The 20,185-nt window shown below is 50.3% G+C and overlaps 1 protein-coding gene across 1 annotated transcript in view; it reads right to left on the bottom strand.

Annotated features, from left to right (window-relative positions):
• LOC142483067 (WD repeat-containing protein 54-like) overlaps window positions 1-20,185 on the bottom strand; it is a 92,271-nt gene that overhangs the window by 28,283 nt on the left and 43,803 nt on the right. The window contains exon 2 of the mRNA XM_075583154.1: window positions 14,590-14,708. Coding sequence (XP_075439269.1) covers window positions 14,590-14,708 — 119 coding nt within the window. The remainder of the gene's footprint in view (window positions 1-14,589; window positions 14,709-20,185) is intronic.

The following is a 20,185-nucleotide window of genomic DNA, read 5'->3' as shown; positions in this document are numbered from 1 at the left end:
CACTTCCTGTCTCTGTGACACAGTGTATTATCAGATCAGTGCCCTGGGTCAGACTCTGGCTCTCACTTCCTGTCTCTGTGACACAATGTATTCTCAGATCAGTGCCCTGGGTCAGACTCTGGTTCTCACTTCCTCTCTCTGTAACACGATGTATTCTCAGATCAGTGCCCTGGCTCTCACTTCCTGTCTCTGTGACACAGTTTTTCTCAGATCAGTGCCCTGGGTCAGACTCTGGCTCTCACTTCCTGTCTCTGTGACACAGTGTTTTCTCAGATCAGTGCCCTGGGTCAGACTCTGGCTCTCACTTCCTGTCTCTGTAACACAATGTATTCTCAGATCAGTGCCCTGGCTCTCACTTCCTGTCTCTGTGACACAATGTATTCTCAGATCAGTGCCCCCCTGGGTCAGACTCTGGCTCTCACTTCCTGTCTCTGTGACACAATGTATTCTCAGATCAGTGCCCTGGCTCTCACTTCCTGTTTCTGTGACACAATGTATTCTCTGATCAGTGCCCTGATTCTCACTTCCTGTCTCTGTGACACAATGTATTCTCAGATCAGTGCCCTGGGTCAGACTCTGGTTCTCACTTCCTGTCTCTGTGACACAATGTATTCTCAGATCAGTGCCCTGGTTCTCACTTCCTGTCTCTGTAACACAATGTATTCTCAGATCAGTGCCCTGGGTCAGACTCTGGTTCTCACTTCCTGTCTCTGTGACACAGTGTATTCTCAGATCAGTGCCCTGGGTCAGACTCTGGTTCTCACTTCCTGTCTCTGTGACACAATGTATTATCAGATCAGTGCCCTGGTTCTCATTTCCTGTCTCTGTAACACAATGTATTCTCAGATCAGTGCCCTGGGTCAGACTCTGGCTCTCACTTCCTGTCTCTGTGACACAGTGTATTCTCAGATGAGTGCCCTGGGTCAGACTCTGGCTCTCACTTCCTGTCTCTGTAACACAGTGTATTCTCAGATCAGTGCCCTGGCTCTCACTTCCTGTCTCTGTGACACAGTGTATTCTCAGATCAGTGCCCTGGGTCAGACTCTGGCTCTCACTTCCTGTCTCTGTGACACAATGAATTCTCAGATCAGTGCCCTGGGTCAGACTCTGGTTCTCACTTCCTGTCTCTGTAACACAATGTTTTATCAGATCAGTGCCCTGGGTCAGACTCTGGTTCTCACTTCCTGTCTCTGTGACACAGTGTATTATCAGATCAGTGCCCTGGGTCAGACTCTGGCTCTCACTTCCTGTCTCTGTGACACAATGTATTCTCAGATCAGTGCCCTGGGTCAGACTCTGGCTCTCACTTCCTGTCTCTGTGACACAATGTATTATCAGATCAGTGCCCTGGTTCTCACTTCCTGTCTCTGTAACACAATGTATTCTCAGAGCAGTGTCCTGGGTCAGACTCTGGCTCTTACTTCCTGTCTCTGTGACACAATGTATTCTCAGATCAGTGCCCTGGGTCAGACTCTGGTTCTCACTTCCTGTCTCTGTGACACAGTGTTTTCTCAGATCAGTGCCCTGGGTCAGACTCTGGTTCTCACTTCCTCTCTCTGTAACACAATGTATTCTCAGATCAGTGCCCTGGCTCTCACTTCCTGTCTCTGTGACACAATGTATTCTCAGATCAGTGCCCCCATGGGTCAGACTCTGGCTCTCACTTCCTGTCTCTGTGACACAATGTATTCTCAGATCAGTGCCCTGGCTCTCACTTCCTGTCTCTGTGACACAATGTATTCTCAAATCAGTGCCCTGGGTCAGACTCTGGTTCTCACTTCCTGTCTCTGTGACACATTGTATTCTCAGATCAGTGCCCTGGGTCAGACTCTGGTTCTCACTTCCTGTCTCTGTGACACAATGTATTCTCAGATCAGTGCCCTGGGCCAGACTCTGGCTCTCACTTCCTGTCTCTGTGACACAGTGTATTCTCAGATCAGTGCCCTGGGTCAGACTCTGGTTCTCACTTCCTGTCTCTGTGACACAATGTATTCTCAGATCAGTGCCCTGGTTCTCACTTCCTGTCTCTGTGACACAATGTATTCTCAGATCAGTGCCCTGGGTCAGACTCTGGTTCTCACTTCCTGTCTCTGTGACACATTGTATTCTCAGATCAGAGCCCTGGGTCAGACTCTGGTTCTCACTTCCTGTCTCTGTGACACAATGTATTCTCAGATCAGTGCCCTGGGCCAGACTCTGGTTCTCACTTCCTGTCTCTGTGACACAGTGTATTATCAGATCAGTGCCCTGGGTCAGACTCTGGCTCTCACTTCCTGTCTCTGTAACACAGTGTATTCTCAGATCAGTGCCCTGGCTCTCACTTCCTGTCTCTGTGACACAGTGTATTCTCAGATCAGTGCCCTGGGTCAGACTCTGGCTCTCACTTCCTGTCTCTGTGACACAATGAATTCTCAGATCAGTGCCCTGGGTCAGACTCTGGTTCTCACTTCCTGTCTCTGTAACACAATGTTTTATCAGATCAGTGCCCTGGGTCAGACTCTGGTTCTCACTTCCTGTCTCTGTGACACAGTGTATTATCAGATCAGTGCCCTGGGTCAGACTCTGGCTCTCACTTCCTGTCTCTGTGACACAATGTATTCTCAGATCAGTGCCCTGGGTCAGACTCTGGTTCTCACTTCCTCTCTCTGTAACACGATGTATTCTCAGATCAGTGCCCTGGCTCTCACTTCCTGTCTCTGTGACACAGTTTTTCTCAGATCAGTGCCCTGGGTCAGACTCTGGCTCTCACTTCCTGTCTCTGTGACACAGTGTTTTCTCAGATCAGTGCCCTGGGTCAGACTCTGGCTCTCACTTCCTGTCTCTGTAACACAATGTATTCTCAGATCAGTGCCCTGGCTCTCACTTCCTGTCTCTGTGACACAATGTATTCTCAGATCAGTGCCCCCCTGGGTCAGACTCTGGCTCTCACTTCCTGTCTCTGTGACACAATGTATTCTCAGATCAGTGCCCTGGCTCTCACTTCCTGTTTCTGTGACACAATGTATTCTCTGATCAGTGCCCTGATTCTCACTTCCTGTCTCTGTGACACAATGTATTCTCAGATCAGTGCCCTGGGTCAGACTCTGGTTCTCACTTCCTGTCTCTGTGACACAATGTATTCTCAGATCAGTGCCCTGGTTCTCACTTCCTGTCTCTGTAACACAATGTATTCTCAGATCAGTGCCCTGGGTCAGACTCTGGTTCTCACTTCCTGTCTCTGTGACACAGTGTATTCTCAGATCAGTGCCCTGGGTCAGACTCTGGTTCTCACTTCCTGTCTCTGTGACACAATGTATTATCAGATCAGTGCCCTGGTTCTCATTTCCTGTCTCTGTAACACAATGTATTCTCAGATCAGTGCCCTGGGTCAGACTCTGGTTCTCACTTCCTGTCTCTGTGACACAATGTATTCTCAGATCAGTGCCCTGGGTCAGACTCTGGTTCTCACTTCCTGTCTCTGTGACACAGTGTATTCTCAGATGAGTGCCCTGGGTCAGACTCTGGCTCTCACTTCCTGTCTCTGTGACACAATGTATTCTCAGATCAGTGCCCTGGGTCAGACTCTGGCTCTCACTTCCTGTCTCTGTAACACAGTGTATTCTCAGATCAGTGCCCTGGCTCTCACTTCCTGTCTCTGTGACACAGTGTATTCTCAGATCAGTGCCCTGGGTCAGACTCTGGCTCTCACTTCCTGTCTCTGTGACACAATGAATTCTCAGATCAGTGCCCTGGGTCAGACTCTGGTTCTCACTTCCTGTCTCTGTAACACAATGTTTTATCAGATCAGTGCCCTGGGTCAGACTCTGGTTCTCACTTCCTGTCTCTGTGACACAGTGTATTATCAGATCAGTGCCCTGGGTCAGACTCTGGCTCTCACTTCCTGTCTCTGTGACACAATGTATTCTCAGATCAGTGCCCTGGGTCAGACTCTGGCTCTCACTTCCTGTCTCTGTGACACAATGTATTATCAGATCAGTGCCCTGGTTCTCACTTCCTGTCTCTGTAACACAATGTATTCTCAGAGCAGTGTCCTGGGTCAGACTCTGGCTCTTACTTCCTGTCTCTGTGACACAATGTATTCTCAGATCAGTGCCCTGGGTTAGACTCTGGTTCTCACTTCCTGTCTCTGTGACACATTGTATTCTCAGATCAGTGCCCTGGGTCAGACTCTGGTTCTCACTTCCTGTCTCTGTGACACAATGTATTCTCAGATCAGTGCCCTGGGTCAGACTCTGGTTCTCACTTCCTGTCTCTGTGACACAGTGTATTATCAGATCAGTGCCCTGGGTCAGACTCTGGCTCTCACTTCCTGTCTCTGTGACACAATGTATTCTCAGATCAGTGCCCTGGGTCAGACTCTGGCTCTCACTTCCTGTCTCTGTGACACAATGTATTATCAGATCAGTGCCCTGGTTCTCACTTCCTGTCTCTGTAACACAATGTATTCTCAGAGCAGTGTCCTGGGTCAGACTCTGGCTCTTACTTCCTGTCTCTGTGACACAATGTATTCTCAGATCAGTGCCCTGGGTCAGACTCTGGTTCTCACTTCCTGTCTCTGTGACACAGTTTTTCTCAGATCAGTGCCCTGGGTCAGACTCTGGCTCTCACTTCCTGTCTCTGTGACACAGTGTTTTCTCAGATCAGTGCCCTGGGTCAGACTCTGGTTCTCACTTCCTCTCTCTGTAACACAATGTATTCTCAGATCAGTGCCCTGGCTCTCACTTCCTGTCTCTGTGACACAATGTATTCTCAGATCAGTGCCCCCCTGGGTCAGACTCTGGCTCTCACTTCCTGTCTCTGTGACACAATGTACTCTCAGATCAGTGCCCTGGCTCTCACTTCCTGTCTCTGTGACACAATGTATTCTCAAATCAGTGCCCTGGGTCAGACTCTGGTTCTCACTTCCTGTCTCTGTGACACATTGTATTCTCAGATCAGTGCCCTGGGTCAGACTCTGGTTCTCACTTCCTGTCTCTGTGACACAATGTATTCTCAGATCAGTGCCCTGGGCCAGACTCTGGCTCTCACTTCCTGTCTCTGTGACACAGTGTATTCTCAGATCAGTGCCCTGGGTCAGACTCTGGTTCTCACTTCCTGTCTCTGTGACACAATGTATTCTCAGATCAGTGCCCTGGTTCTCACTTCCTGTCTCTGTGACACAATGTATTCTCAGATCAGTGCCCTGGGTCAGACTCTGGTTCTCACTTCCTGTCTCTGTGACACATTGTATTCTCAGATCAGAGCCCTGGGTCAGACTCTGGTTCTCACTTCCTGTCTCTGTGACACAATGTATTCTCAGATCAGTGCCCTGGGCCAGACTCTGGTTCTCACTTCCTGTCTCTGTGACACAGTGTATTATCAGATCAGTGCCCTGGGTCAGACTCTGGCTCTCACTTCCTGTCTCTGTAACACAGTGTATTCTCAGATCAGTGCCCTGGCTCTCACTTCCTGTCTCTGTGACACAGTGTATTCTCAGATCAGTGCCCTGGGTCAGACTCTGGCTCTCACTTCCTGTCTCTGTGACACAATGAATTCTCAGATCAGTGCCCTGGGTCAGACTCTGGTTCTCACTTCCTGTCTCTGTAACACAATGTTTTATCAGATCAGTGCCCTGGGTCAGACTCTGGTCCTCACTTCCTGTCTCTGTGACACAGTGTATTATCAGATCAGTGCCCTGGGTCAGACTCTGGCTCTCACTTCCTGTCTCTGTGACACAATGTATTCTCAGATCAGTGCCCTGGGTCAGACTCTGGTTCTCACTTCCTCTCTCTGTAACACGATGTATTCTCAGATCAGTGCCCTGGCTCTCACTTCCTGTCTCTGTGACACAGTTTTTCTCAGATCAGTGCCCTGGGTCAGACTCTGGCTCTCACTTCCTGTCTCTGTGACACAGTGTTTTCTCAGATCAGTGCCCTGGGTCAGACTCTGGCTCTCACTTCCTGTCTCTGTAACACAATGTATTCTCAGATCAGTGCCCTGGCTCTCACTTCCTGTCTCTGTGACACAATGTATTCTCAGATCAGTGCCCCCCTGGGTCAGACTCTGGCTCTCACTTCCTGTCTCTGTGACACAATGTATTCTCAGATCAGTGCCCTGGCTCTCACTTCCTGTTTCTGTGACACAATGTATTCTCTGATCAGTGCCCTGATTCTCACTTCCTGTCTCTGTGACACAATGTATTCTCAGATCAGTGCCCTGGGTCAGACTCTGGTTCTCACTTCCTGTCTCTGTGACACAATGTATTCTCAGATCAGTGCCCTGGTTCTCACTTCCTGTCTCTGTAACACAATGTATTCTCAGATCAGTGCCCTGGGTCAGACTCTGGTTCTCACTTCCTGTCTCTGTGACACAGTGTATTCTCAGATCAGTGCCCTGGGTCAGACTCTGGTTCTCACTTCCTGTCTCTGTGACACAATGTATTATCAGATCAGTGCCCTGGTTCTCATTTCCTGTCTCTGTAACACAATGTATTCTCAGATCAGTGCCCTGGGTCAGACTCTGGCTCTCACTTCCTGTCTCTGTGACACAATGTATTCTCAGATCAGTGCCCTGGGTCAGACTCTGGCTCTCACTTCCTGTCTCTGTGACACAGTGTATTCTCAGATGAGTGCCCTGGGTCAGACTCTGGCTCTCACTTCCTGTCTCTGTGACACAGTGTATTCTCAGATGACTGCCCTGGGTCAGACTCTGGCTCTCACTTCCTGTCTCTGTAACACAGTGTATTCTCAGATCAGTGCCCTGGCTCTCACTTCCTGTCTCTGTGACACAGTGTATTCTCAGATCAGTGCCCTGGGTCAGACTCTGGCTCTCACTTCCTGTCTCTGTGACACAATGAATTCTCAGATCAGTGCCCTGGGTCAGACTCTGGTTCTCACTTCCTGTCTCTGTAACACAATGTTTTATCAGATCAGTGCCCTGGGTCAGACTCTGGTTCTCACTTCCTGTCTCTGTGACACAGTGTATTATCAGATCAGTGCCCTGGGTCAGACTCTGGCTCTCACTTCCTGTCTCTGTGACACAATGTATTCTCAGATCAGTGCCCTGGGTCAGACTCTGGCTCTCACTTCCTGTCTCTGTGACACAATGTATTATCAGATCAGTGCCCTGGTTCTCACTTCCTGTCTCTGTAACACAATGTATTCTCAGAGCAGTGTCCTGGGTCAGACTCTGGCTCTTACTTCCTGTCTCTGTGACACAATGTATTCTCAGATCAGTGCACTGGGTCAGACTCTGGTTCTCACTTCCTGTCTCTGTGACACATTGTATTCTCAGATCAGTGCCCTGGGTCAGACTCTGGTTCTCACTTCCTGTCTCTGTGACACAATGTATTCTCAGATCAGTGCACTGGGCCAGACTCTGGTCCTCACTTCCTGTCTCTGTGACACAGTGTATTATCAGATCAGTGCCCTGGGTCAGACTCTGGCTCTCACTTCCTGTCTCTGTAACACAATGTATTATCAGATCAGTGCCCTGGGTCAGACTCTGGTTCTCACTTCCTCTCTCTGTAACACAATGTATTCTCAGATCAGTGCCCTGGCTCTCACTTCCTGTCTCTGTGACACAATGTATTCTCAGATCAGTGCCCCCCTGGGTCAGACTCTGGCTCTCACTTCCTGTCTCTGTGACACAATGTATTCTCAGATCAGTGCCCTGGCTCTATCTTCCTGTCTCTGTGACACAATGTATTCTCAAATCAGTGCCCTGGGTCAGACTCTGGTTCTCACTTCCTGTCTCTGTGACACATTGTATTCTCAGATCAGTGCCCTGGGTCAGACTCTGGTTCTCACTTCCTGTCTCTGTGACACAATGTATTCTCAGATCAGTGCCCTGGGCCAGACTCTGGCTCTCACTTCCTGTCTCTGTGACACAGTGTATTCTCAGATCAGTGCCCTGGGTCAGACTCTGGTTCTCACTTCCTGTCTCTGTGACACAATGTATTCTCAGATCAGTGCCCTGGTTCTCACTTCCTGTCTCTGTGACACAATGTATTCTCAGATCAGTGCCCTGGGTCAGACTCTGGTTCTCACTTCCTGTCTCTGTGACACATTGTATTCTCAGATCAGTGCCCTGGGTCAGACTCTGGTTCTCACTTCCTGTCTCTGTGACACAATGTATTCTCAGATCAGTGCCCTGGGCCAGACTCTGGTACTCACTTCCTGTCTCTGTGACACAGTGTATTATCAGATCAGTGCCCTGGGTCAGACTCTGGCTCTCACTTCCTGTCTCTGTGACACAATGTATTCTCAGATCAGTGCCCTGGGCCAGACTCTGGTTCTCACTTCCTGTCTCTGTGACACAATGTATTATTAGATCAGTGCCCTGGTTCTCATTTCCTGTCTCTGTAACACAATGTATTCTCAGATCAGTGCCCTGGGTCAGACTCTGGTTCTCACTTCCTGTCTCTGTGACACATTGTATTCTCAGATCAGTGCCCTGGGTCAGACTCTGGTTCTCACTTCCTGTCTCTGTGACACAATGTATTCTCAGATCAGTGCCCTGGGCCAGACTCTGGTTCTCATTTCCTGTCTCTGTGACACAATGTATTCTCAGATCAGTGCCCCCCTGGGTCAGACTCTGGCTCTCACTTCCTGTCTCTGTGACACAATGTATTCTCAGATCAGTGCCCTGGCTCTCACTTCCTGTCTCTGTGACACAATGTATTCTCAAATCAGTGCCCTGGGTCAGACTCTGGTTCTCACTTCCTGTCTCTGTGACACATTGTATTCTCAGATCAGTGCCCTGGGTCAGACTCTGGCTCTCACTTCCTGTCTCTGTGACACATTGTATTCTCAGATCAGTGCCCTGGGTCAGACTCTGGCTCTCACTTCCTGTCTCTGTGACACAGTGTATTCTCAGATGAGTGCCCTGGGTCAGACTCTGGCTCTCACTTCCTGTCTCTGTGACACAGTGTATTCTCAGATGACTGCCCTGGGTCAGACTCTGGCTCTCACTTCCTGTCTCTGTAACACAGTGTATTCTCAGATCAGTGCCCTGGCTCTCACTTCCTGTCTCTGTGACACAGTGTATTCTCAGATCAGTGCCCTGGGTCAGACTCTGGCTCTCACTTCCTGTCTCTGTGACACAATGAATTCTCAGATCAGTGCCCTGGGTCAGACTCTGGTTCTCACTTCCTGTCTCTGTAACACAATGTTTTATCAGATCAGTGCCCTGGGTCAGACTCTGGTTCTCACTTCCTGTCTCTGTGACACAGTGTATTATCAGATCAGTGCCCTGGGTCAGACTCTGGCTCTCACTTCCTGTCTCTGTGACACAATGTATTCTCAGATCAGTGCCCTGGGTCAGACTCTGGCTCTCACTTCCTGTCTCTGTGACACAATGTATTATCAGATCAGTGCCCTGGTTCTCACTTCCTGTCTCTGTAACACAATGTATTCTCAGAGCAGTGTCCTGGGTCAGACTCTGGCTCTTACTTCCTGTCTCTGTGACACAATGTATTCTCAGATCAGTGCCCTGGGTCAGACTCTGGTTCTCACTTCCTGTCTCTGTGACACAGTTTTTCTCAGATCAGTGCCCTGGGTCAGACTCTGGCTCTCACTTCCTGTCTCTGTGACACAGTGTTTTCTCAGATCAGTGCCCTGGGTCAGACTCTGGTTCTCACTTCCTCTCTCTGTAACACAATGTATTCTCAGATCAGTGCCCTGGCTCTCACTTCCTGTCTCTGTGACACAATGTATTCTCAGATCAGTGCCCCCCTGGGTCAGACTCTGGCTCTCACTTCCTGTCTCTGTGACACAATGTATTCTCAGATCAGTGCCCTGGCTCTCACTTCCTGTCTCTGTGACACAATGTATTCTCAAATCAGTGCCCTGGGTCAGACTCTGGTTCTCACTTCCTGTCTCTGTGACACATTGTATTCTCAGATCAGTGCCCTGGGTCAGACTCTGGTTCTCACTTCCTGTCTCTGTGACACAATGTATTCTCAGATCAGTGCCCTGGGCCAGACTCTGGCTCTCACTTCCTGTCTCTGTGACACAGTGTATTCTCAGATCAGTGCCCTGGGTCAGACTCTGGTTCTCACTTCCTGTCTCTGTGACACAATGTATTCTCAGATCAGTGCCCTGGTTCTCACTTCCTGTCTCTGTGACACAATGTATTCTCAGATCAGTGCCCTGGGTCAGACTCTGGTTCTCACTTCCTGTCTCTGTGACACATTGTATTCTCAGATCAGAGCCCTGGGTCAGACTCTGGTTCTCACTTCCTGTCTCTGTGACACAATGTATTCTCAGATCAGTGCCCTGGGCCAGACTCTGGTTCTCACTTCCTGTCTCTGTGACACAGTGTATTATCAGATCAGTGCCCTGGGTCAGACTCTGGCTCTCACTTCCTGTCTCTGTAACACAGTGTATTCTCAGATCAGTGCCCTGGCTCTCACTTCCTGTCTCTGTGACACAGTTTTTCTCAGATCAGTGCCCTGGGTCAGACTCTGGCTCTCACTTCCTGTCTCTGTGACACAGTGTATTCTCAGATGAGTGCCCTGGGTCAGACTCTGGCTCTCACTTCCTGTCTCTGTGACACAATGTATTCTCAGATCAGTGCCCTGGTTCTCACTTCCTGTCTCTGTAACACAATGTATTCTCAGATCAGTGTCCTGGGTCAGACTCTGGCTCTTACTTCCTGTTTCTGTGACACACTGTATTCTCAGATCAGTGCCCTGGTTCTCACTTCCTGTCTCTGTGACACAGTGTTTTCTCAGATCAGTGCCCTGGCTCTCACTTCCTGTCTCTGTGACACAGTGTATTATCAGATCAGTGCCCTGGGTCAGACTCTGGCTCTCACTTCCTGTCTCTGTGACAGAGTGTATTATCAGATCAGTGCCCTGGGTCAGACTCTGGTTCTCACTTCCTGTCTCTGTGACACAATGTATTCTCAGATCAGTGCCCTGGGCCAGACTCTGGCTCTCACTTCCTGTCTCTGTGACACAGTGTATTCTCAGATCAGTGCCCTGGGTCAGACTCTGGTTCTCACTTCCTGTCTCTGTGACACAATGTATTCTCAGATCAGTGCCCTGGTTCTCACTTCCTGTCTCTGTGACACAATGTATTCTCAGATCAGTGCCCTGGGTCAGACTCTGGTTCTCACTTCCTGTCTCTGTGACACAGTGTATTCTCAGATCAGTGCCCTGGGTCAGACTCTGGCTCTCACTTCCTGTCTCTGTGACACAATGAATTCTCAGATCAGTGCCCTGGGTCAGACTCTGGTTCTCACTTCCTGTCTCTGTAACACAATGTTTTATCAGATCAGTGCCCTGGGTCAGACTCTGGTTCTCACTTCCTGTCTCTGTGACACAGTGTATTATCAGATCAGTGCCCTGGGTCAGACTCTGGCTCTCACTTCCTGTCTCTGTGACACAATGTATTCTCAGATCAGTGCCCTGGGTCAGACTCTGGCTCTCACTTCCTGTCTCTGTGACACAATGTATTATCAGATCAGTGCCCTGGTTCTCACTTCCTGTCTCTGTAACACAATGTATTCTCAGAGCAGTGTCCTGGGTCAGACTCTGGCTCTTACTTCCTGTCTCTGTGACACAATGTATTCTCAGATCAGTGCCCTGGGTCAGACTCTGGTTCTCACTTCCTGTCTCTGTGACACAGTTTTTCTCAGATCAGTGCCCTGGGTCAGACTCTGGCTCTCACTTCCTGTCTCTGTGACACAGCGTTTTCTCAGATCAGTGCCCTGGGTCAGACTCTGGTTCTCACTTCCTCTCTCTGTAACACAATGTATTCTCAGATCAGTGCCCTGGCTCTCACTTCCTGTCTCTGTGACACAATGTATTCTCAGATCAGTGCCCCCCTGGGTCAGACTCTGGCTCTCACTTCCTGTCTCTGTGACACAATGTATTCTCAGATCAGTGCCCTGGCTCTCACTTCCTGTCTCTGTGACACAATGTATTCTCAAATCAGTGCCCTGGGTCAGACTCTGGTTCTCACTTCCTGTCTCTGTGACACATTGTATTCTCAGATCAGTGCCCTGGGTCAGACTCTGGTTCTCACTTCCTGTCTCTGTGACACAATGTATTCTCAGATCAGTGCCCTGGGCCAGACTCTGGCTCTCACTTCCTGTCTCTGTGACACAGTGTATTCTCAGATCAGTGCCCTGGGTCAGACTCTGGTTCTCACTTCCTGTCTCTGTGACACAATGTATTCTCAGATCAGTGCCCTGGTTCTCACTTCCTGTCTCTGTGACACAATGTATTCTCAGATCAGTGCCCTGGGTCAGACTCTGGTTCTCACTTCCTGTCTCTGTGACACATTGTATTCTCAGATCAGAGCCCTGGGTCAGACTCTGGTTCTCACTTCCTGTCTCTGTGACACAATGTATTCTCAGATCAGTGCCCTGGGCCAGACTCTGGTTCTCACTTCCTGTCTCTGTGACACAGTGTATTATCAGATCAGTGCCCTGGGTCAGACTCTGGCTCTCACTTCCTGTCTCTGTAACACAGTGTATTCTCAGATCAGTGCCCTGGCTCTCACTTCCTGTCTCTGTGACACAGTGTATTCTCAGATCAGTGCCCTGGGTCAGACTCTGGCTCTCACTTCCTGTCTCTGTGACACAATGAATTCTCAGATCAGTGCCCTGGGTCAGACTCTGGTTCTCACTTCCTGTCTCTGTAACACAATGTTTTATCAGATCAGTGCCCTGGGTCAGACTCTGGTTCTCACTTCCTGTCTCTGTGACACAGTGTATTATCAGATCAGTGCCCTGGGTCAGACTCTGGCTCTCACTTCCTGTCTCTGTGACACAATGTATTCTCAGATCAGTGCCCTGGGTCAGACTCTGGCTCTCACTTCCTGTCTCTGTGACACAATGTATTATCAGATCAGTGCCCTGGTTCTCACTTCCTGTCTCTGTAACACAATGTATTCTCAGAGCAGTGTCCTGGGTCAGACTCTGGCTCTTACTTCCTGTCTCTGTGACACAATGTATTCTCAGATCAGTGCCCTGGGTCAGACTCTGGTTCTCACTTCCTGTCTCTGTGACACAGTTTTTCTCAGATCAGTGCCCTGGGTCAGACTCTGGCTCTCACTTCCTGTCTCTGTGACACAGTGTTTTCTCAGATCAGTGCCCTGGGTCAGACTCTGGCTCTCACTTCCTGTCTCTGTAACACAATGTATTCTCAGATCAGTGCCCTGGCTCTCACTTCCTGTCTCTGTGACACAATGTATTCTCAGATCAGTGCCCTGGGTCAGACTCTGGCTCTCACTTCCTGTCTCTGTGACACAATGTATTCTCAGATCAGTGCACTGGCTCTCACTTCCTGTCTCTGTGACACAATGTATTCTCAAATCAGTGCCCTGGGTCAGACTCTGGTTCTCACTTCCTGTCTCTGTGACACAGTGTATTCTCAGATCAGTGCCCTGGGTCAGACTCTGGTTTTCACTTCCTGTCTCTGTGACACAATGTATTCTCAGATCAGTGCCCTGGGCCAGACTCTGGCTCTCACTTCCTGTCTCTGTGACACAGTGTATTCTCAGATCAGTGCCCTGGGTCAGACTCTGGTTCTCACTTCCTGTCTCTGTGACACAATGTATTCTCAGATCAGTGCCCTGGTTCTCACTTCCTGTCTCTGTGACACAATGTATTCTCAGATCAGTGCCCTGGGTCAGACTCTGGTTCTCACTTCCTGTCTCTGTGACACATTGTATTCTCAGATCAGTGCCCTGGGTCAGACTCTGGCTCTCACTTCCTGTCTCTGTAACACAATGTATTATCAGATCAGTGCCCTGGGTCAGACTCTGGCTCTCACTTCCTCTCTCTGTAACACAATGTATTCTCAGATCAGTGCCCTGGCTCTCACTTCCTGTCTCTGTGACACAGTTTTTCTCAGATCAGTGCCCTGGGTCAGAATCTGGCTCTCACTTCCTGTCTCTGTGACACAGTGTATTCTCAGATGAGTGCCCTGGGTCAGACTCTGGCTCTCACTTCCTGTCTCTGTGACACAATGTATTCTCAGATCAGTGCCCTGGTTCTCACTTCCTGTCTCTGTAACACAATGTATTCTCAGATCAGTGTCCTGGGTCAGACTCTGGCTCTTACTTCCTGTTTCTGTGACACACTGTATTCTCAGATCAGTGCCCTGGTTCTCACTTCCTGTCTCTGTGACACAGTGTTTTCTCAGATCAGTGCCCTGGCTCTCACTTCCTGTCTCTGTGACACAGTGTATTATCAGATCAGTGCCCTGGGTCAGACTCTGGCTCTCACTTCCTGTCTCTGTGACAGAGTGTATTATCAGATCAGTGCCCTTGGTCAGACTCTGGTTCTCAATTCCCGTCTCTGTGACACAGTGTTTTCTCAGATCAGTGCCCTGGGTCTCACTTCCTGTCTCTGTGACACAGTGTATTCTCAGATCAGTGCCCTGGGTCAGACTCTGGCTCTCACTTCCTGTCTCTGTGACACAGTGTATTCTCAGATCAGTGCCCTGGGTCAGACTCTGGCTCTCACTTCCTGTCTCTGTGACACAGTGTATTCTCAGATCAGTGCCCTGGCTCTCACTTCCTGTCTCTGTGACACAGTGTTTTCTCAGATCAGTGCCCTGGGTCAGACTCTTGCTGTGCCCCTGCGGTTCCTCACCTTGCTCTCGCAGGCGATGTCGGTGACCGGGTCTCTGTGCTCCGCCAGCACCTCGGCCAGGGTGATGTTTGTGCCCTTTGCTGGGATGTTAAACACTAGCACCAGCCCCGACGATGTCCCTGCAGTGAGGGGGGTAAATCAGACACGGCAATTCATCCAGTAAAAGAGGACATGTGTTCTGTCAGGGGTCAGTCCCTCCTAGGGGCAAAGTGTACTGATGGCAGTGACAGGGTTAAGGGGTCAGTCCCTCCTAGGGGCAAAGTGTACTAATGGCAGTGACAGGGTTAAGGGGTCAGTCCCTCCTATGGGCAAAGTGTACTAATGGCAGTTACATGGTTAAAGGGTCAGTCCCCCTAGGGGCAAAGTGTACTGATGGCAGTGACAGGGTTAAGGGGTCAGTCCCTCCTAGGGGCAAAGTGTAATAATGGCAGTGACAGGGTTAAGGGGTCAGTCCCCCTAGGGGCAAAGTGCACTAATGGTAGTGACAGGGTTAAGGGGTCAGTCCCCCTAGGGGCAAAGTGTACTAATGGCAGTGACAGGGTTAAGGGGTCAGTCCCCCTAGGGGCAAAGTGTACTGATGGCAGTGACAGGGTTAAGGGGTCAGTCCCTCCTAGGGGCAAAGTGTACTAATGGCAGTGACAGGGTTAAGGGGTCAGTCCCTCCTAGGGGCAAAGTGTACTAATGGCAGTGACAGGGTTAAGGGGTCAGTCCCCCTAGGGGTAAAGTGTACTGATGGCAGTGACAGGGTTAAGGGGTCAGTCCCTCCTAGGGGCAAAGTGTACTAATGGCAGTGACAAGGTTAAGGGGTCAGACCCCCAGGGGCAAAGTGTTCTAATGGCAGTGACATGGTTAAGGGGTCAGTCCCCCCAGGGGCAAAGTGTACTAATGGCAGTGACAGGGTTAAGGGGTCAGTCCCTCCTAGGGGCAAAGTGTACTAATGGCAGTGACAGGGTTAAGGGGTCAGTCCCTCCTAGGGGCAAAGTGTACAAATGGCAGTGACATGGTTAAGGTGTCAGTCCCTCCTAGGGGCAAAGTGTACTAATGGCAGTGACAGGGTTAAGGGGTCAGTCCCTCCTAGAGGCAAAGTGTACTAATGGCAGTGACAGGGTTAAGGGGTCAGTCCCTCCCAGGGGCAAAGTGTACAAATGGCAGTGACAGGGTTAAGGGGTCAGTCCCTCCTAGGGGCAAAGTGTACTAATGGCAGTGACAGGGTTAAGGGGTCAGTCCCTCCTAGGGGCAAAGTGCACTAATGGCAGTGACAGGGTTACAGGGTCAGTCCCTCCCAGGGGCAAATTTTACAAATGGCAGTGACATGGTTAAGGGGTCAGTCCCTTGTAGGGGCAAAGTGTACTAATGGCAGTGACATGTTTAAGGGATCAGTCCCTCCTAGGGGCAAAGTGCACTAATGGCAGTGACATGGTTAAGGGGTCAGTCCCTCCCAGGGGCAAAGTGTACAAATGGCAGTGACAGGGTTAAGGGGTCAGTCCCTCCTAGGGGCAAAGTGTACTAATGGCAGTGACAGGGTTAAGGGGTCAGTCCCTCCTAGGGGCAAAGTGCACTAATGGCAGTGACAGGGTTACAGGGTCAGTCCCTCCCAGGGGCAAAGTGTACTAATGGCAGTGACATGGTTAAGAGGTCAGTCCCCCCAGGGGCAAAGTGTACTAATGGCAGAGACAGGGTTAATGGGTCAGTCCCTCCTAGGGGCAAAGTGTACTAATGGCAGTGACAGGGTTAAGGGGTCAGTCCCTCCTAGGGGCAAAGTGTACTAATGGCAGTGACAGGGTTAAGGGGTCAGTCCCTCCTAGGGGCAAAGTGTACTAATGGCAGTGACAGGGTTAAGGGGTCAGTCCCTCCCAGGGGCAAAGTGTACAAATGGCAGTGACAGGGTTAAGGGGTCAGTCCCTCCTAGGGGCAAAGTGTACTAATGGCAGTGACAGGGTTAAGGGGTCAGTCCCTCCTAGGGGCAAAGTGCACTAATGGCAGTGACAGGGTTACAGGGTCAGTCCCTCCCAGGGGCAAATTGTACAAATGGCAGTGACATGGTTAAGGGGTCAGTCCCTCCTAGGGGCAAAGTGTACTAATGGCAGTGACATGTTTAAGGGATCAGTCCCTCCTAGGGGCAAAGTGTACTAATGGCAGAGACAGGGTTAAGGGGTCAGTCCCTCCTAGGGGCAAAGTGTACTAATGGCAGTGACAGGGTTAAGGTGTCAGTCCCTCCTAGGGGCAAAGTGTACTAATGGCAGTGACAGGGTTAAGGGGTCAGTCCCTCCTAGGGGCAAAGTGTACTAATGGCAGTGACAGGGTTAAGGGGTCAGTCCCTCCCAGGGGCAAAGTGTACAAATGGCAGTGACAGGGTTAAGGGGTCAGTCCCTCCTAGGGGCAAAGTGTACTAATGGCAGTGACATGGTTAAGGGGTCAGTCCCTCCTAGGGGCAAAGTATACTGATGGCAGTGACATGTTTAAGGGATCAGTCCCTCCTAGGGGCAAAGTGTACTAATGGCAGTGACAGGGTTAAGGATCAGTCCCTCCTAGGGGCAAAGTGTACTAATGGCAGTGACATGGTTAAGGGGTCAGTCCCTCCTAGGGGCAACGTGTACTAATGGCAGTGACATGTTTAATGGGTCAGTCCCTCCTAGGGGCAAAGTGTACTAATGGCAGTGACAGGGTTAAGGGGTCAGCCCCTCCTAGGGACAAAGTGTGCTAATGGCAGTGAGAGGGTTAAGGGGTCAGTCCCTCCTATGGGCAAAGTGTACTAATGGCAGTGACATGGTTAAGGGGTCAGTCCCTCCTATGGGCAAAGTGTACTAATGGCAGTGACATGTTTATGGGATCAGTCCCTCCTATGGGCAAAGTGTACTAATGGCATTGACAGGGTTAATGGGTCAGTCCCTTCTAGGGACAAAGTGTACTAATGGCAGTGACATGGTTAAGGGGTCAGTCCCCCCCCCCCAGGGGCAAAGTGTACTAATGGCAGTGACATGGTTAAGGGGTCAATTCCTCCTAGGGGCAAAGTGTACAAATGGCAGTGACATGGTTAAGGGGTCACTCTCTACTAGGAGCAAAGTGTACTAATGGCAGTGACAGGGTTAAGGGGTCAGTCTCTCCTAGGAGCAACTAATGGCAGTGACAGGGTTAAGGGGTCAGTCCCTCCTAGGGGCAAAGTGTACTAAAGGCAGTGACAGGGTTAAGGGGTCAGTCCCTCCTAGGGTCAAAGTGTACTAATGGCAGTGACAGGGTTAAGGGGTCAGTCCCCCCCCCCAGGGGCAAAGTGTACTAATGGCAGTGACATGGTTAAGGGGTCAATTCCTCCTAGGGGCAAAGTGTACAAATGGCAGTGACAGGGTTAAGGGGTCAGTCACTCCTAGGGACAAAGTGTACTAATGGCAGTGACATGGTTAAGGGGTCAGTCCCTCCTATGGGCAAAGTGTACTAATGGCATTGAGATGGTTAAGGTGTCAGTCCCTCCTAGGGGCAAAGTGTACTAATGGCAGTGACATGGTTAAGGGGTCACTCTCTACTAGGAGCAAAGTGTACTAATGGCAGTGACAGGGTTAAGGGGTCAGTCCCTCCTAGGGGCAAAGTGTACTAATGGCAGTGACATGGTTAAGGGGTCAGTCCCTCCTAGGGGCAAAGTGTACTAATGGCAGTGACAGGGTTAAGGGGTCAGTCACTCCTAGGGACAAAGTGTACTAATGGCAGTGACATGGTTAAGGGGTCAGTCCCTCCTATGGGCAAAGTGTACTAATGGCATTGAGATGGTTAAGGTGTCAGTCCCTCCTAGGGGCAAAGTGTACTAATGGCAGTGACATGGTTAAGGGGTCAGTCTCTCCTAGGGGCAAAGTGTACTAATGGCAGTGACATGGTTAAGGGGTCAGTCTCTCCTAGGGACAAAGTGTACTAATGGCAGTGACATGGTTAAGGGGTCAGTCTCTCCTAGGGACAAAGTGTACTAATGGCAGTGACATGGTTAAGGGGTCAGTCCCTCCTAGGGGCAAAGTGTACTAATGGCAGTGACATGGTTAAGGTGTCAGTCCCTCCTATGGGCAAAGTGTACTAATGGCAGTGACATGGTTAAGGGGTCAGTCCCTCCTAGGGGCAAAGTGTACTAATGGCAGTGACATGTTAAGGGGTCAGTCCCTCCTAGGGGCAAAGTGTACTAATGGCAGTGACAGGGTTAAGGGGTCAGTCCCTCCCAGGAGCAAAGTGTACTAATGGCAGTGACATGGTTAAGGGGTCAGTCCCTCCTAGGGGCAAAGTGTACTAATGGCAGTGACATGTTAAGGGGTCAGTCCCTCCTAGGGGCAAAGTGTACTAATGGCAGTGACATGGTTAAGGGGTCTGTCCCTCCTAGGGGCAAAGTGTACTAATGGCAGTGACATGTTAAGGGGTCAGTCCCTCCTAGGGGCAAAGTGTACTAATGGCAGTGACATGGTTAAGGGGTCTGTCCCTCCTAGGGGCAAAGTGTACTAATGGCAGTAACATGGTTAAGGGGTCAGTCCCTCCTAGGGGCAAAGTGTACTAATGGCAGTGACAGGGTTAAGGGGTCAGTCCCTCCTAGGAGCAAAGTGTACTAATGGCAGTGACAGGGTTACAGGGTCAGTCCCTCCCAGGGGCAAAGTGTACAAATGGCAGTGACATGGTTAAGGGGTCAGTCTCTCCTAGGAGCAACTAATGGCAGTGACAGGGTTAAGGGGTCAGTCCCTCCTAGGGGCAAAGTGTACTAATGCCAGTGACAGGGTTAAGGGGTCAGTCCCTCCTAGGGGCAAAGTGTACTGATGGCAGTGACAGGGTTAAGGGGTCAGTCCCTCCTAGGGGCAAAGTGTACTAATGGCAGTGACAAGGTTAAGGGGTCAGACCCCCAGGGGCAAAGTGTACTAATGGCAGTGACATGGTTAAGGTGTCAGTCCCTCCTAGGGGCAAAGTGTACTAATGGCAGTGACATGGTTAAGGGGTCAGTCCCTCCTAGGGGCAAAGTGTACTAATGGCAGTGACATGTTAAGGGGTCAGTCCCTCCTAGGGGCAAAGTGTACTAATGGCAGTGACAGGGTTAAGGGGTCAGTCCCTCCCAGGAGCAAAGTGTACTAATGGCAGTGACATGGATAAGGGGTCAGTCCCTCCTAGGGGCAAAGTGTACTAATGGCAGTGACATGTTAAGGGGTCAGTCCCTCCTAGGGGCAAAGTGTACTAATGGCAGTGACATGGTTAAGGGGTCTGTCCCTCCTAGGGGCAAAGTGTACTAATGGCAGTGACATGTTAAGGGGTCAGTCCCTCCTAGGGGCAAAGTGTACTAATGGCAGTGACATGGTTAAGGGGTCTGTCCCTCCTAGGGGCAAAGTGTACTAATGGCAGTGACATGGTTAAGGGGTCAGTCCCTCCTAGGGGCAAAGTGTACTAATGGCAGTGACAGGGTTAAGGGGTCAGTCCCTCCTAGGAGCAAAGTGTACTAATGGCAGTGACAGTGTTACAGGGTCAGTCCCTCCCAGGGGCAAAGTGTACAAATGGCAGTGACATGGTTAAGGGGTCAGTCTCTCCTAGGAGCAACTAATGGCAGTGACAGGGTTAAGGGGTCAGTCCCTCCTAGGGGCAAAGTGTACTA

The sequence above is a fragment of the Ascaphus truei genome, unplaced genomic scaffold (genome assembly GCF_040206685.1).
Source record: "Ascaphus truei isolate aAscTru1 unplaced genomic scaffold, aAscTru1.hap1 HAP1_SCAFFOLD_293, whole genome shotgun sequence".
NCBI classification, from domain to species: domain Eukaryota; kingdom Metazoa; phylum Chordata; class Amphibia; order Anura; family Ascaphidae; genus Ascaphus; species Ascaphus truei.
Note: the sequence above shows the minus strand (reverse complement) of the source record. Positions and strands in the feature narration are given on the sequence as shown.